This window comes from Triticum urartu, chromosome 6 (assembly GCF_003073215.2).
Source record: "Triticum urartu cultivar G1812 chromosome 6, Tu2.1, whole genome shotgun sequence".
Taxonomy (NCBI): Eukaryota; Viridiplantae; Streptophyta; class Magnoliopsida; order Poales; family Poaceae; genus Triticum; species Triticum urartu.
This window is the reverse complement of record NC_053027.1, coordinates 21444237-21460997: the sequence shown is the minus strand read 5'-3', so window position 1 is coordinate 21460997 and position 16761 is coordinate 21444237. Positions and strand designations below refer to the sequence as shown.

The window sequence follows — 16761 nt, the reverse complement described above, 5'->3', positions numbered from 1 at the left end:
ACTACCACGACGCACTTGGTGTGAAGATGACCAAGGAAGAAGTGCGGAGGATGGGCATTACCTTGGAGAGGCACGAGTTCTTGGCGGTAAGTATAAAAGATTTTTCATTATGCTTTCATTACCTTGTGGTACATTATGCTTTATGCTTTATGCTTCCATAACACCAATTTGGACACACCTACATGTCATTATGCTTTTATTATGTAGGTGTGTCCAAATTGGTGTTATGGAAAAGACGAGTCTTGGGCGGCATTGGTGGATCTTTGGTGTGATGAGGCTGGAGCCTGGGCGGCTATGAGAACCCAAAATAAGGCTAACCGAGGGACGGAGGGAGTACATGCTCAGGGAAACCGAAACCACTATCTCCACAAGGCAGTTAATGTATGACTAACCCCATTAAACATTCTTCTTCTTCTATTTACCATCACTTTCTTATGAATGACTAACCTCTATTTGGTGGTGCAGGAGGAGAAACTGAAGCGGCCGCTCTCACACATGCAGGCGTGGGAGATCGCCCATACGCGGAAGGACCCCAAGCCTGGCGAGCCCAAGTACTACGGCAAGAAGACCGCAGGGAGGAAGAAGGCCTACTCCGAAGCGTATCTGGAGTTACATCCTGACACACCTGACCCCATTGCGGCGCCTCTGGACGACATGGCGGTGGTGAGGATGGGGCCCAAGGAGCACGGTCGGGAGGCGGTTCTCGATGCTGTGATCACTCCTAGTATCTCCTACACACAGCTTCGTCGGATCGACCCGAGCCTGAGCCAGCGCACGAGCCAGCCAGTGACGAGTGCACAGTCCCTCTTTCAAGAGCAACAATCTGTAAGTATTTTCCCTCTTATCTTCATTTCTCACTTCATTTTCCGCATTTAGTAGTTTTATGAGTTCCATCATGTCATACCGTAGGCCTACATGGAGTACACACGCCAGGAGACCATGGCGTGGCATCAGAGGCTTTATGAACACCAAGTGCAGAGGGATAGCCAGATGCAGCAGGCTTTTCAAGATATGGCGGCCGGCAGGTGTCCTCAGTTCCCTACAACACAATGCCCTCCAGCACAACCAGTGCTGATGAGCTTTGAGGAGTTTGTGGCACAGAACGCTGGCCCCTCGCCGGTTAGTTCATCCCCAATCTATTCACCCAAAGCATGTCATGCCTTTCAACACAGACATAGATCTCGTGCATATGTCTTTTCAACATGCAGGGAACAGGTGGATCTACCGTTGGCGGTGGTCTTCGCAGCACTCCGGAGACACGGAGCCCGACCACTCCGATCCACGGAGGCGGAGGAGGAGGCGGTCTTGGCGGTAGCGCTGCCGCTAGCACTGATGACCTGGACTTTGGCCGTCTTGGCGGTGACGACCTCCGCGGTGCTCGATGATGCTTGAGATGTGATGATGATGCTTGACATGACTTGTGTGTGCTGATGATCATTTAGCTGACTTGTGTGATGATGCTTATGCTTACATTCGTTGATATGCTTATGCTTGTGTGATGATGATCTATTGTTGTGATGATGCTTATGCTTACGTTCGTTGATATGTGCTGATATGTGCTGTTATATAAGTGATGTTATTTGAATTGAACTGATCTGAAAACAAACAGAAAAAAAAAGCAAAAGCAAACTATGCCGACGGCTAGCGTGAGCTCCCAGTGGCTGACACGTGGGAGCCTATGCCGACGGCCTAGCCGTCGGCTTAGTTCAAAAACGGTGCCGACGGCCAGGCCGTCGGCATAGGCGCCCACGTGTCAGCTACTGGGAGCTCTGTATGAAGGACTATGCCGACGGCCTGGCCGTTGGCTTAGTTTCAAATTATGCCGACGGCCAGGCCGTCGGCATAGCCCTGGGCCTAGAGCAGCGGCTGGTCGCCACGTTGCACACCTATGCCGACGGTCGGGGCGTCGGCATAGTGGTGCCACGTGGCGACCGTTCGTTGGGCAGACTTGACGGCGGCCGCCGTTAGGCGTGGTAGTTGCCGACGGCCAGGGCCGTCGGCATACATGTACGGCCCCCGTCGGCGTACCATATATGCCGACGGCCTTTCTATGCCGACGGCGTCCCTGGCTGTGCCGACGCATATGTTGCCGACGGCCCTATGCCGACGGGGGCCGTCGGCATAGGCCTATCCCGACGGGACTCAGGCCTATGCCGAGGCCCTAGCCGTCGGCATAGGGGGCGATTCCCGTAGTGGTTTTTGTAGTTAGTCTAGTGGAAGGTCCAATTACTGAAAACCAAGGACTAAATTTGCAAAAGATCTAATTTTGAAAGCATATATGTGTTCTCCATTTTTATTCTCTTTTCTCCATAAAGGGAGAGGTAGGTTGGAGGTGGCGTGCTTTTGTAGTTAGTCTAGTGGAAGGTCCGATTACTAAAAACCAAGGCCTAATTTTGCAAAAGATCTAATTTTGAAAGCATATATGTGTTCTGCATTTTTATTCTCTTTTCTCCATAAAGGGAGAGGTAGGTTGGAGGTGGCGTGCTTTTGTAGTTAGTCTAGTGGAAGGTCCGATTACTGAAAACCAAGGCCTAATTTTGCAAAAGATCTAATTTTGAAAGCATATATGTGTTCTGCGTTTTTATTCTCTTTTCTCCATAAAGGGAGAGGTAGGTTGGAGGTGGCGTGCGAGGCTTAGACTCGCATGTTTTGACAGACATTGGTGAATTATGAGTTAGCTACTACTCCCTCCATTTCAACTAAAACCACGACAACGATTATGGAACGAAGGGAGTACGGAATAGTGGGAACTTCTCCATCGGGTACCTATTAGTAACCCACCGCCTTGATTTTGATACTTAAGAGTAGATTTATTTTGGATGATATTTTAAGGATTTTTTAAGAAATTTACGCATATAATAATAATAATAATAATAATAATAATAATAATAAAAAAGTACAACATTTGTTGAGAAAAAATGACTACCAGCACCTCATAGGCTCATTATGTGAGAAAAATGAATGGTCCACCAACCTTCGCTTGTCTAAATAATGTTTGGCCTATATATACCAATCCATGTTCATCCGAGGAGTGAGGAGAAGATCCTGTTTCACAAGATCACGTATACATGAGAGAGAGAGAGAGAGAGAGAGAGAGAGAGAGTCAGTCGTGGGAACAGGGGGCATTAGAAATGATGGCGAAGAAAAATATCTGATAGATCTAGGTCTCGCTTGAGACTATGTGTTTATAAAGAGGGTGCCATCCAGAGACGACTATTCACCACTTACTGTAGTGTCGTCTCTCAGTGCACACTCTTGGTCTCTCACTTTCCCTGCTTTCCACTTACTGTAGACTATGTGTTGTGGTAGGACGCTTGTGGTCTAGTGGGAGAACTACTTGAGCGTAAGCTTGTTGTAAATCTGCATCCATGTCTACCACAATCCTTATGCCCAGTCTTCCGAAGCGCCGCCTCCTCTATGCTTTCTCCCAGCTTATTGTACTCAAAGCAACCTTCCAGTGTTCATAAAAAACATGATTATTAACTTCACCATGTATACTTCAAGAGACTATTGGATCATACATTATCAGCTGCTAGTGTTGTCGTGTCTCCTTCTATCATCTTCATACGCACATCATTGTCTCCGCTTGCATCCGAGTGTTGATCACTTTGGCACCCGGTGGCAGAGGATGCATGACAATGCGTGTTGTCAGCTTGCCCGGAAAAAAAATGTGTTGTCGATCATATGTTTGTACTTTGGGTTATAGCTAGTCTCTAATCCGTGGTGCAAGACGATGGGGAGGTTGATACAAAGAGAGAGAAAATCCTTTTGGTGTCTTCATCGAAGGGGAAATGTAGTAGCTGACGAGAATCTGTTTCTAGTGTATGTGCTTGCTGCCGCCGATTTTAACCCCGTTTTCCATCCAAACCTTTGCCTCCGGTACGATGTAGCACTGACACCAATAGTGAGGCATTTGCCTCTGTCCTGCAGGCAGGTTTGTAGTGTGTCGATCGTTTAAATTTTGTCCGGGGTGATCTATGATTGTGCAACAGTTGTAGCGAAAATACAGACAACTAAATCCCTTTTTGTGAAAATATAACCATCTTTAGTATTTCTCTTCATATGTAATATGAGATGTGTTTCCAAAAAATAATACTCCCTCCGTCTATTTCAAATTGCCACTTGGTAACTTTGGTCTAGTTTTAACCATCGATTTGAAAACAAAATACATCTTATTTGGCACAAAACATACACAATTGCATTCTTATTTGAAAGAAGTTTTCAATGGTATACATTCTTTATGTCATTTAGCATATGATTTGTTGGTCATGTATATGGTCAAAATCAGACCCAAGTTACAAAGTGCCCTCGTACAAATAGACGAAGGGAGTATGAGTTGTGGTCCTCATTGTGTGTACAATGCACACACAATTTACGGTTGCTGGAACTATTACAGACTTATTTCACATGGACGAGTGAAAGTCAATGTGAAAAACAATTATTCCCTGAAAATATATTAATCTGTTGCCATCTCTAAACAGAAAATACAAAAGGCGTGTTAAAGTAATGAGTTTATAATAATATAGAACAATCATGGATCACGCATGTATGTTTGTGGGGTGGGGGTCACTCTAAAGAGGGTCTCGCTGAGACAGCACGCAAGCATCATCTTCATCACTCCCCCTAGAGGCGTCATCGACATCCCTAAATCATGAGCAAACGATCCGACTTCATCGTAAGTGATCGTCGACTCAACCCACACTGGAGGGGGCGTATGCAATTTTCTTCATGGGCGCATGAAGCGACACCATTTTCTAACAGGCTATGTCTTTTTTCGGAATGAAGTGACTGCCAAAAATCTACAATAACATTATAGGAAAATTATTCATATGTGGGCTTTGAAATACGTGTTTATAAATTTGGTCCCTCCATTCCATAAGTACTGCACCCACGCTTTTCGAGATTTAACTTTGACCATAAATTTAACAAACATGGCCAAATGCGGAGGGTGCATAATAGATACATTTGCATTCGTATTCGAAATAAGTTTTTAAGGGTATAATTTTTTAGTAAAATGATTTATGTATTATTGATCTAATTTATGGTCAATGCGGAATTTTAAAAAGCGTAGACGCACTATATTATGAAATGAAGGGGGTACATGCAAACAAACCTATATTGTAGGTCACTATGGTTGTCAGCTCTAACTGGGGTTCACTCGCCAGGAAAGGATATGGCAGTAACTTCCCTTTTTTGGGAAGTCAATACCTGCTCAACAACATTTTTAGTAAGTTTTCAAAAATGTAGTTCCGCCATTTTTTGAAAATGTAGCTCCAACTTATCGGCATGCAAGCCTACCCATCCTCCTATTAAGTATGTGTGGCTTGGATGGTAATTGTAAGTGTATTCATGCTGCACGAAGCTTTTCCGGTTTCAATACTTTTTACATCTCTATATAGCATCATATCTCCGCCTCGATAGCTAACAAGTTATGTTGTATCAGTTCACTTCAACCTATTGCCATCACTAGCTTAGCACGTCAAATAGGTGAAGAGCATGTACAAAGATGATGAAATGATGATAGAGAACCAAAAGATGCATGAAACTGTGGGGATAGGAGACATTGGGAACAGTGGGAGAGCTAACGATTATAGAGAGCTAAGGACCAAATACAATACTTGATGTTTACAGTAGCATTAACCCGCTTTTAGCTGATTGTTTCGATAAAGGGCGTTTTTATTATCTCGAAATGTAGCATCAAGTGGATATAAAGCATTATGAGTAACACTCAGCCCCTGGTAATTAGGATGCACACAGCCAAACACCTAAAGTCTGACAAAATGAAAGGAAAAAAAACGACAAATCGACAACAGTAGAGTCCTATAGACCGACACTATGCCTGTGTCGCAAGGGATGGTGGACCGATCCGGAGATTATACTGCCACCCATGTTGAGTAAAAACCACCGTAGCCACCTGCTGCAACCGCGTACACACCGCCTTAAACAGCGGTTGGTACTCCGTCTGTTGTAGCGTAGACCACGTACGAAGCGAGTGCGTACAACGGAAAATAACTTGCAAAGGAGAAGCATTTTTATCATTGAAAACTAAATCATTTCTACATAGCCAGCAATCATAGTAAGGCACATGCTCCCACATGTATTAGCGTTTTGAAGCTATATGGAATACCGTCCAACCAATGACCAAAACTATTGGCGACACTTGTAGGCGGATACAAATTTGATGCTATTTGGATGACTGACGCCAAAGAACATGCAAAGTTGCATTGGAAAAAGAGGTGTTTGATTGTCTCTTCATGAGTGCAAAAACAACACTTCTTAATCCCTGACCAGTTGTGTCGTGCGAGGTTGTCTTTGGTTAGAACAACTCCCCTACGAAGATATCATATGAAAATTTAACTTTTAGTGGAATATTCGACTTCCAGATTTTCTTGTTATTACTCATCGGTACCTCAGAATGTGTGAGTGCACGGTACATAGAGTCTATTGTGAATGACCCTGATGTAGTAAGGTTCCAGTGAAACATATCCCGATTAATCGAATCCAGACGGGATAAAAGATTGTGCCATGACATAAGTCGGGGGCCAATCAAATCCCGCCTAAACGAAATGTTGGGTGGGGATGAACTGAGCACTTGCACAATAGTATTATTCTTTTCGTGAGTAATGTTGTACAAGGTTGGATATTGTTCTCGAAGAGTGGCATTGCCTAGCAAGATGTCTTTCCAGAAACGAACCTCCGACTCATCCCTTATCACGAAAGACCCAAAGTGAAAGAGATGTTTTTTTGCCGCCATTATGCCAGCCCAAAAGTGCAAGTCGCAATGTGTCCAATATGCACGAGACACCGCTTTTGGCCTAGATACTTGTTGCGCAACATGGTTTCCCGAACACCATCCTTAGTAAGAAGTTTAAACAACCAACTAAGTAGAGCCTTGATGTCGCTTCAAGCTACGTCGGTATTTCCCCAAAGAGGAAGGGATGATGTAGCACAGCGACGGTAGGTATTTCCCTCAGATATGAAACCAAGATTATCGTACCAGTAGGAGAACCAAGCAACACAACGTAAACAGCCCCTGCACATAAATAGCAACACCTCACAACCCGACTTGTTAAAGGGTTGTCAATCCCTTTCGGGTAACAGCGCCAGAAACGGTGTGTGGACGGGAGAAAGTTGTAATAGATTGAATAAATAGATCACAAATAAAATAAAGTGCAGCAAAATATTTTTGTATTTTTGGTTTAATAGATCTGAAAATAAATGCAAAGGAAAAGTAGATCGCAAAGGCAAATATGTGAGAAAGAGACCCGGGGGCCGTAGGTTTCTCTAATGGCTTCTCTCGAGAAAAATAGCAAACGGTGGGTATACAAATTACTGTTGGGTAATTGATAGAACTTCAAATAATCATGACGATATCCAGGCAATGATCATTATATAGGCATCATGTCCAAGATTAGTAGACCGACTCCTGCCTGCATCTATTACTATTACTCCACACATCGACCGCTATCCAGCATGCATCTAGTGTATTAAGTTCATGGAGAAATGGAGTAATGCCATAAGAACGATGACATGATGTAGACAAGATCTATCTATGTAGAGATAGACCCCATCGTTTTATACTTAGTAGCAACGATACATATGTGTCGTTTCCCTTTCTGTCACTCGGATCAAGCACCGTAAGATCGAACCCACTATAAAGCACCTCTTCCCATTGCAAGATAAATAGATCAAGTTGGCCAAATAAAACCCAAATATCGGAGAAGAAATACGAGGTATAAGAGATCATGCATATAAGAGATCAAAGAAACTCAAATAACTTTCATGGATATAAAAAGATAGATCTGATCATAAACTCAAAGTTCATCGGATCCCAACAAACACAACGCAAAAGAGTTACATCATATGGATCTCCAAGAGACCATTGTATTGAGAATCAAGAGAAAGAGATGAAGCCATCTAGCTACTAACTACGGACCCGAAGGTCTACAAAGAACTTCTCACGCATCATCGGAGAGGCACCAATGGAGGTGGTGAACCCCATCCGAGATGGTGTCTAGATTGAATCTGGTGGTTCTGGACTCTGCCGTGGATGGATGAATATTTCGTCGACTCCCCTAGGGTTTCTGGAATATTGGGGTATTTATAGAGCAAAGAGGCGGTCCGAGGGGCACCCGAGGTGGGCACAACCCACCAGGGTGCGCCAGGGCCTCTTGGCACGCCCTGGTGGGTTGTCCCCTCCTCGGGACTCCCCCCAGGTGCAACCAGGGCCCAACATGTTCCTTCTGGCCCATAAAAATTCTCTATAAAGTTTCGGGGCATTTGGACTCCGTCTGATATTGATTTCCTGCGATGTAAAAAACATGGAAAAAACAGCAACTGGCACTTGGCACTATGTCAATAGGTTAGTACCAAAAAATGATATAAAATGGTTATAAAACATCCAAGATTGATAATATAACAGCATGGAACAATCAAAAATTATATATACATTGGAGACGTATCAAGCCTCATTCTTGATCTGTAGGTCATGAATTCCAAGGCCTCCTTGGTCTTTCGGCCTACAAACCACACCCCCTTTGGCCAGTCTGTATTTTTTATTGTCACCATCTCCTTGCCAAAAGAATCTGGATCTAAAATAGTCCAGTCTTTGTAGGACCCCTTTTGGGAGTTGGAAGAAAGAAAGCATATAGAGAACCATATTTGTGAGGACAGAGTTAATCAAAACCAATCATCCTCCAACTGAGAGCAATTTGCCTTTTCAACTGCTCAATCGTTTCTCTAACCGCTCCTCCACATGCTTCCACTCCGCAATGGTGAGACGTCGATAATGAATCGGTATTCCCAGATATTTAATCGGTAATTGGCCATGTGCGCAAGCAAATAGGTTATCATACTCGGTCGCCGCCTTAGTGGCTTCTCCAAAGCAGAAAGGTTTGCTTCTATGGAAGTTTATTTTAAGATCTGACATTTGCTCACACGCTGACAATAAGAGTTTAAGGTTTTGATCCTTGTCTAGGTCATCTTCCATAAAGAGAATTGTGTCATCGACATATTGCAGAATAGAGAGGCCACCATCCACAAGGTGTGGCACTACTCCTACAATCTAGCCGTCCTGCTCGGCGCGCTCAATCAGAATAGCCAACATGTCAGCGACAATGTTCAATAACATTGGGGGAATGGAGTCACCCTGTCGTAGTCCCTTTTTTTGTTTGAAACTAATGGCCTACATCATCATTGACTTTGATGGCCACACTACCTCTAGTTACAAAATTATGGATCCACTCGCGTCATTTATCGGAGAAACCTTTCATCCTTAGGGAATGTTGGAGGAAAGATCATTTGACCTTGTTATAGGCTTTTTCAAAGTCGATCTTGAATACTACTCCACTCATGTTTTTTCGGTGCATCTCATAGACGGTCTCATGCAGGATTACTACGCCATCAAGTATATTTCTTCCTTGCATGAGAGTTGTTTAAGATGGCCGGACAACATGGTCAGCTACCGAGTTTAACCTATTCGTAGCCACTTTGGTGAAAATTTTGAAGCTAACATTAAGGAGGCATATTGGTCTGAACTGTTGGATCCGTTCGGCCTCCTTAATCTTCGGCAACAAGACAATCTTAGAAAAATTAAGTCTGAATAGGTCAAGTCTGTTAGCGTGAAGACAATTAGACAACTCCAAAAGGTCAGACTTGATTATATCCTAGAAATTATGATAGAATTCTGTGGGAAAACCATCTACACCTGGAGCTTTGTTATGTTCCATTTGGAACACTGCAGCTCTCACCTCCTCTTCAGAGAATGGTGATGTAAGGATATCATTTTCTTCTGCCGTGACTTGTGGAATATCATCTGTTCGGGTCTCATCAAGTGTGAAGTTCCCTTCGGCCGTCGCCCCGAACAGAGATTTGTAGTAGTTAGTGATATACTTTCTGAGCTCTTCTTGACCTTCGATCTACCCATCATCTTGTTTGAGACTGTAAATACATTTCTTCCTATGCCGCCCATTGGCGGCCAATTGGAAGTATCTTGCATTACTATAACCCATCAGAATTTAATCAGCTTTGGATGGTTGGTAGAATTTGATCTCTTCTTCTCGCAAGAGACGTGCAACCTTCTCATTAGATTGGTTTTCAGTTCAACCTCTTGTTGAGATAAGGTGAACATCTCAGCAATATTGTTAGTGTCATCAATAATGATACAAAACCATTGTTTTTCTTTTTTTTATATATCCTGTTGGTATGTTTCGCACATCTGTAGGATCGAAAGTATGTCTAGAGGGGGGTGATTAGACACTTCATGCTAAAGTTGCAATTTTTAAGCTTTTTCGGTTTAAGTGGAGTTTAGGCACAATTACAATCACACACAATACATATCAAGCAAGCATGAAAAGAGTATATGAGCAGCGGAATGTAAAGCATGCAACTTGCAAGAATGTAAAGGGAAGGGTTTGGAGAATTCAAACGCAATTGGAGACACGGATGTTTTCCCATGGTTCGGATAGGTGGTGCTATCCTACATCCACGTTCATGGAGACTTCAACCCACGAAGGGTAATGGTTGCGCGAGTCCACGGAGGGCTCCACCCACGAAGGGTAACGGTTGCGCGAGTCCACGGAGGGCTCCACCCACGAAGGGTCCACGAAGAAGCAACCACCCACGAAGGGTCCACGAAGAAGCAACCTTGTCTATCCCATCATGGCCATCGCCCACGAAGGACTTGCCTCACTAGCGGTAGATCTTCACGAAGTAGGCGATCTCCTTGCCCTTACAAACTCCTTGGTTCAACTCCACAATCTTGTCGGAGGCTCCCAAGTGACACCTAGCCAATCTAGGAGACACCACTCTCCAAGAAGTAACAAATGGTGTGTTGATGATGAACTCCTTGCTCTTGTGCTTCAAATGATAGTCTCCCCAACACTCAACTCTCTCTCATAGGATTTGGATCTAGTGGAAAGAAGGTTTGAGTGGAAAGCAACTTGGGGAAGGCTAGGGATCAAGATTCATATGGTAGGAATGGAATATCTTGGTCTCAACACATGAGTAGGTGGTTCTCTCTCAGAACATATGAGTTGGAATTGTGTATGTGTTCTGATGGCTCTCTCCACGAATGAAGAGGAGGTGGAGGGGTATATATAGCCTCCACACAAAATCCAACCGTTACACACAATTTTCTAATCTCGGTGGGACCGAATCAACAAACTCGGTCGGACCGAAAAGGTAAACCTAGTGACCGTTAGAGATTTTCGGTGGGACTGACATGCAACTCGGTAGGACCGATCCTGTTAGGGTTTGGGCATAACATAATCTCGGTGAGACCGATTACACAAACTCGGTGAGACCGATTTTGGTAATTAGCTAACCAGAGAGTTGGTCAGGCAAACTCGGTGGGACCGATTTGCTCTTTCGGTGAGACCGAAAAGTTACAAAAAGGAAACACAGAGTTTACATTGCAATCTCGGTGGGACCGATTCGCTCTTTCGGTGAGATCGAAAAGTTACGAAAGGGAAACACAGAGTTTGCAATCCCATCTTGGTGAGACCGAGATCCCTATCGGTAGGACCGAATTGCTAGGGTTTGGCAGTGGCTTATGACATATGAAACTCGGTGGCGCCGGATAGATAGAATCGGTATGACCGAGTTTGGCTTAGGGTTTAGGTCATTTGTGGATATGGGAAAGTAGTTGAGGATTTTGGAGCATATCACTAAGCACATGAAGCAAGAGGCTCATTAAGCAACACCTCATCCCTCCTTGAAAGTATTGGCTTTTCCTGAAGACTGAATGTGATCTTGGATCACTAAAATATAAAATGAAGAGTCTTGAGCTTTTGAGCTTGAGCCAATCCTTTGTCCTTAGCATTTTGAGGGTTCCACTTTCACATCCATGCCATGCCAATCATTGAGCTTTCCTGAAATAATCATCTTGGAATAGTATTAGCTCAATGAGCTATATGTTGTTATGAATTACCAAAACCACCTAGGGATAGTTGCACTTTCAATCTCCCCCTTTTTGGTAATTATGACAACATATAGATCAAAGCTTCGACAAATGATAATAGGCATGAAATATATCGCCGCTTTGAGAAGTATGTGATAAGTAAGAGCTCCCCCTAAATGTGTGCATATTTAAAATTTGCTTTGGACTGCAAATGCACAAAGAGTTAGAGTCATGGGTTACTCTTCCATGTCACATACATCTTGGTGGAGCGCTTAAAATGATAATAATGAAACACATGCACTCATCACAAAGAATAGTGAATGATCACATAAGATAGATAGGATAAAAATATTAAGCACATATTAAGTGTAGCTTATGATCAAACACATGATCATCGATGTCTCACAGATAATGACGTAGTATCTCAAGCACACAAGCAAACAAAGTTCGAAAAACCACCAAACAAAACAAGAGAGAATAAAAGAAACACTCTCTCTCGAAGCCTATGATCTATACATTTCTCCCCCTTTGGCAACAAGTTACCAAAAAGTTCCTAGAAAATGCATAGTGCTAAGTCGACACTCAGGCTTGATCTTCAGGTGGTGGTGGAGTCTGGATCACTCCAAGGACGAATGCTTTCATAGATGCTGAAGTAGACGCTGGAGTTGGAGCTGAAGTAGATGCTAGAGTTGGAGCTGATGCTATGGCTGGAGCTGAGGCGGTTGCTCTTGTGTCAGGAACTGGCACTGCAGACGACCTCGGACCTCGTGGCACTCTGACAAAGGCATCAGTTGTAGTCTTGCCTCTCCTCTCCTGCATGTCATCCTGGAGCTGCTCCACTGCAGTCTGAATCTCTGTCACCTTGACATCCAAGTCATAGAACTTTTGTTCCATGATCCTCTCTAAGCTTGCCTGGTTCTGAGTTAGGGTGGCTAATCCTTTCTCAATACGCAGGGTGGATGCAATCAGGTAACCAAGCTGCTCTTGTTTGGTTTTCAAGAAATATTCAGATGCTTCCTCTTGAGTAGGCATCTTGGCAGCTTTCTCCTTCCTCGCTTTCTCCTTCTTGGCTCGTGCTTGTGCAGATGATGGCTCATTCTCAGTCATGAAAACTTGATTATCTTCAAAATCTGGATGGATGGGCAGGTGTTCCTTGTCCAATAAGTATATGCCCGTGCCCATCTTGGAGTTGATGAGCTCCTGAATCTGTGGGGCATATCCACAGCTCCTCTTCTGGTCTGCTTCTGTCCTCTTGATTGTTTCTATCATAAGGCTCATGACTTTGAATTTCTGTGGCACGTCAAAGATATGAAGCAAGTTGATCGCATGGCCTCTGATCATCTTGTGATCTCCGGACTTGGGCAATAAGGTGTGCCTCAGAATCCAATTGATAGTGGGCAGACCTGATAGAAGATAATGTACTGAGCCAAACTTGAAAGTGTCAAGTGCTTCATTTGGAATCTCCTTGTACATGTTGGACATAGAGTTGTGGTCCATCTTCTTCTTGGCATAAACGTCCAAGTCATCTGCTTGCTCCTCTGGGGTATTAATCAGCTGAGCCCATTCAACAACTGTAGATTGGTACCTTGTACCCTCTGACATCCAAATTATCCTACCATCTGGATAAAAATGGGCTGTGGAGTAGAACTGCATGATGAGTTCCTCATTCCACTTTGTGAGCTTCTGCCCAACAAAGTCCTCTACTCCACATGCCTTGAAGCTATCCTGCACTCCAGGGTAGTACTCTTCGTTGTCCTTGATGTATTGCCAATCGACCCATCTCATATCACAGACTATTGGCTTCTTGTCTAGCAGCACTGTCCCATAAAAATCCTGCTGCTCCTTGGTGTGAAACCTGTAGTCAACTGCAGTCCTTCTCCTTGAAGCATACGGGTCTGCTTCTCTCCACTTCCGGAGCCCTGAATCTCTCCTGAGTTTCATATCCTCAGCCACAAGATGAGCATCATTGTGGTCTGGGATCTTGGGCTTGAGCTTTCTAAGAACATTCTCTTCCTCTTCTTCTGCAGCTTCAGGCACTGGGGCCTTGTTCTTCTCAGTAGCTGGGATGCTTCTTGTATTTCTCTTTGGCTTTGGCTTTGGAGCTGGCTTGGCCTTGGAAGCAGCTGCCCCTGATCTTATGGCATCACCCATCAGCTTGGGTGCCTTTGGTGCTGGTGCAGCTACCTCTTCTTCCTCCTCCTCATCTTCCATGATGGAAGCTTTGCCAAGCAATCTGGCTACAGTTTTCTTCACTCTTTCTTTCCTCTTCTTGCCTTCAGCAGGAACTGGCTCAATGGGAGTGGGCTTCTCAGTTGAAGCTCTAGCCTTTGACATAGGCTGCCTGCCTGCTGGCCTTTTGATCTTCATCCCTGGTTTTATGCCCTGTGCTAGCTCAACTCTCTTGGAAGTTGCTTCCTCTTCTGCCACATAATCCTCATCTTCTGAATCTGAGGTTCTCTTCTTTCTCTGTCTTGTGGCAGCTTTAGGCAGATTGCTAGGGGTGCTCCTGCTGCCATCATCTGAGGAACTTGAGGGACTAGTGCCCTCGCTCATCTGCACTTGCTGCTCTGACATGTTCTGGCTATCACTTTGGTCTAACATGGTGCAAACTCTGACTGCTGACCCTGTGAATAGGTTATAGATGAGATAGAGTGGATGAGCATCACAAAATGCAGAGATTTTTGCAAAAGAATAATTCAAAAACTTAGTTTTAGTTTCCCACTGAAAGCATCTCGGATCTACCGATTTCTAAACTCGGTGACCGAGTCTGCTAGGGTTTCATAGAGTTCCAAAATCGGTCACACCGATAAGTAATTCTCGGTCAGACCGAGTCTCCCTTGTGCAATGGCATAAGTCAAATCGGTGGGACCGAGTTTTTCAACTCGGTGGGTCCGAGATGGTTTCGGCGGAAACCTAACCCTAAATTTTTTGAATTAAACCTAATCTACGAGTTCATTGACTGGATAGGAGCTTATCAAACGTGGCAAGAATCATGATGATCACAATGTGCTAGGAATCGGATTGGAGAATAGCACAAAGATCGAGTCCATACCCTAGTTCGGCGGAGACTCGCTACGGCGGCAACGGCGGGGTTGATTCCCGTTGACGGCGACGGAGACCAGCGACTGGAGGCGGCTGGCGGCGAGGAGACGATCCGGAGACCAAGTTGGCAGGGCAGGCTATCGCGCGGGCGAAGGGGTTCAGAGAAATTTCCAAATTTTTGCCCGTCACTATATATAGCCCGACCCTGTCGGTGTGACCGAGTGGAACTACTCGGTGGCACCGAGATGCAAAAGTGTATACGGTTGTTGCAACTCAGTGTGACCGAATGGTTAAAATTGGTTGCACCGAGATCGAAAACCTAGATCAACTTAATGATCTCGGTAGGACCGAAAGTAGGGTATCGGTCAGACCGAGAATCACATAGAGGTTTTGGAAGTTTAAGTCTATGACGAATCGGGGACTCCGAGCGCTCCTCACACAGAGTGGTTCGAATCTGACTTGATCAAATTTTGTGATGTAGCATGAATAGAGTTTGAGACGAGAAAAGCATAGATAGCTAGAGGAGGTTCTTAGGCATTCTTGTCCATCCACTTGGCAAAAGGAAATAAAACCAAACAACCAAAACAACAAGTGGATGTCCTCGAATTAGTAAAATATGCAACCAACATGCTCACACAATAAGATGGCAAATGAAATATGTGGCAAAGCATGCACAACCAATTCTAGCATCTATCAAGCAATTTGCGATGACTAGCTAGGTCATCTATATATGAGTATATTGACTTAGGAGTCAAGTGAGAACACTTGATCATAGGTCATACTCATCGTTTAAGCTCAAGTGGGGTTACCACTTTTACATAAAGCATTGTTGTGTTCACATCTTTAGAGTTGCTTTAGCTCAAGTCTTAGAGTAAAGCTCCCCCTAGATGTGATATCCCCCCTAAGAGGGATGAACTAACCTTGGGTTTTGTAGATGATGACTTCATGTAGATGTTGAAGATGTGGATGCTCAATGTTGATGTAGATCACTTGAAGCTATCCATTTGAGTGAATTGCACTTTCAATACCTACATGGGTGTAACGCCCCGAGACCGATGTGCCAGGTGTCGTTCTGTTGTTCGCTGTTGTTGCCATGTCTTTTGCTTGCGTGTCATGCATCGCATATCATGTCATCATGTGCATTTCATTTGCATACGTGTTCGTCTCATGCATCCGAGCATTTTCCCCGTTGTCCGTTTTGCATTCCGGCGCTTCGTTCTCCTCCGGTGGTCATTTCTACCTTCCTCTTGTGTGTGGGGGTTAAACATTTCCGGATTGGACCGAGACTTGTCATGCGGCCTTGGTTTACTACCGGTAGACCGCCTGTCAAGTTTCGTACCATTTGGACTTCGTTTGATGCTCCAACGGTTAACCGAGGGACCGAGAAGGCCTCGTGTGTGTGTTGCAGCCCAACACCCCTTCAATTTGGCCCAAAACCCACCAAACTCTGCTCCATTGTCTCGGTCGTTCGATCACGATCGCGTGGCCGAAAACCGCACCTCATTTGGACTCTCCTAGCTCCCTCTATCTATAAATAGGTGATCCCCTCCCGAAATTCGCGGTCCAACCCTAGCCATCTCCCTCCTCGCCTCGCCGGACAAAACTCCCCACCGCGCTGGACATGTCCGCCGCCCCGCAGCCACCTCGCCCGGACCAATCCGGAGCTGCCACGTCGCCCCGCCGCCACTCTAGGCCAATCCGCCGCCGCCACATCAGCCGGGCGCCTCCCTCTCTCTCCACCGCGCCTGCCGCCGGCCCGCGGGGCCCGAGGCAGGCCCGCGCGGGCCTAGATCCCGCTGCCGCCCGGGGGTTAGCCTCCC

At 44.9% G+C, this 16761-nt stretch overlaps 1 protein-coding gene across 1 annotated transcript; it reads left to right on the top strand.

The window, feature by feature from the left end:
• Nucleotides 1–333: 333 nt before the first annotated feature.
• On the top strand, nt 334–876 carry LOC125516418. Its single transcript, XM_048681872.1, has 2 exons — nt 334–381; nt 466–876. The coding sequence occupies exon 2, from the start codon at nt 496–498 to the stop codon at nt 874–876; it is 381 nt and encodes a 126-aa protein (XP_048537829.1). The 5' UTR covers nt 334–381; nt 466–495.
• Nucleotides 877–16761: the final 15885 nt, after the last annotated feature.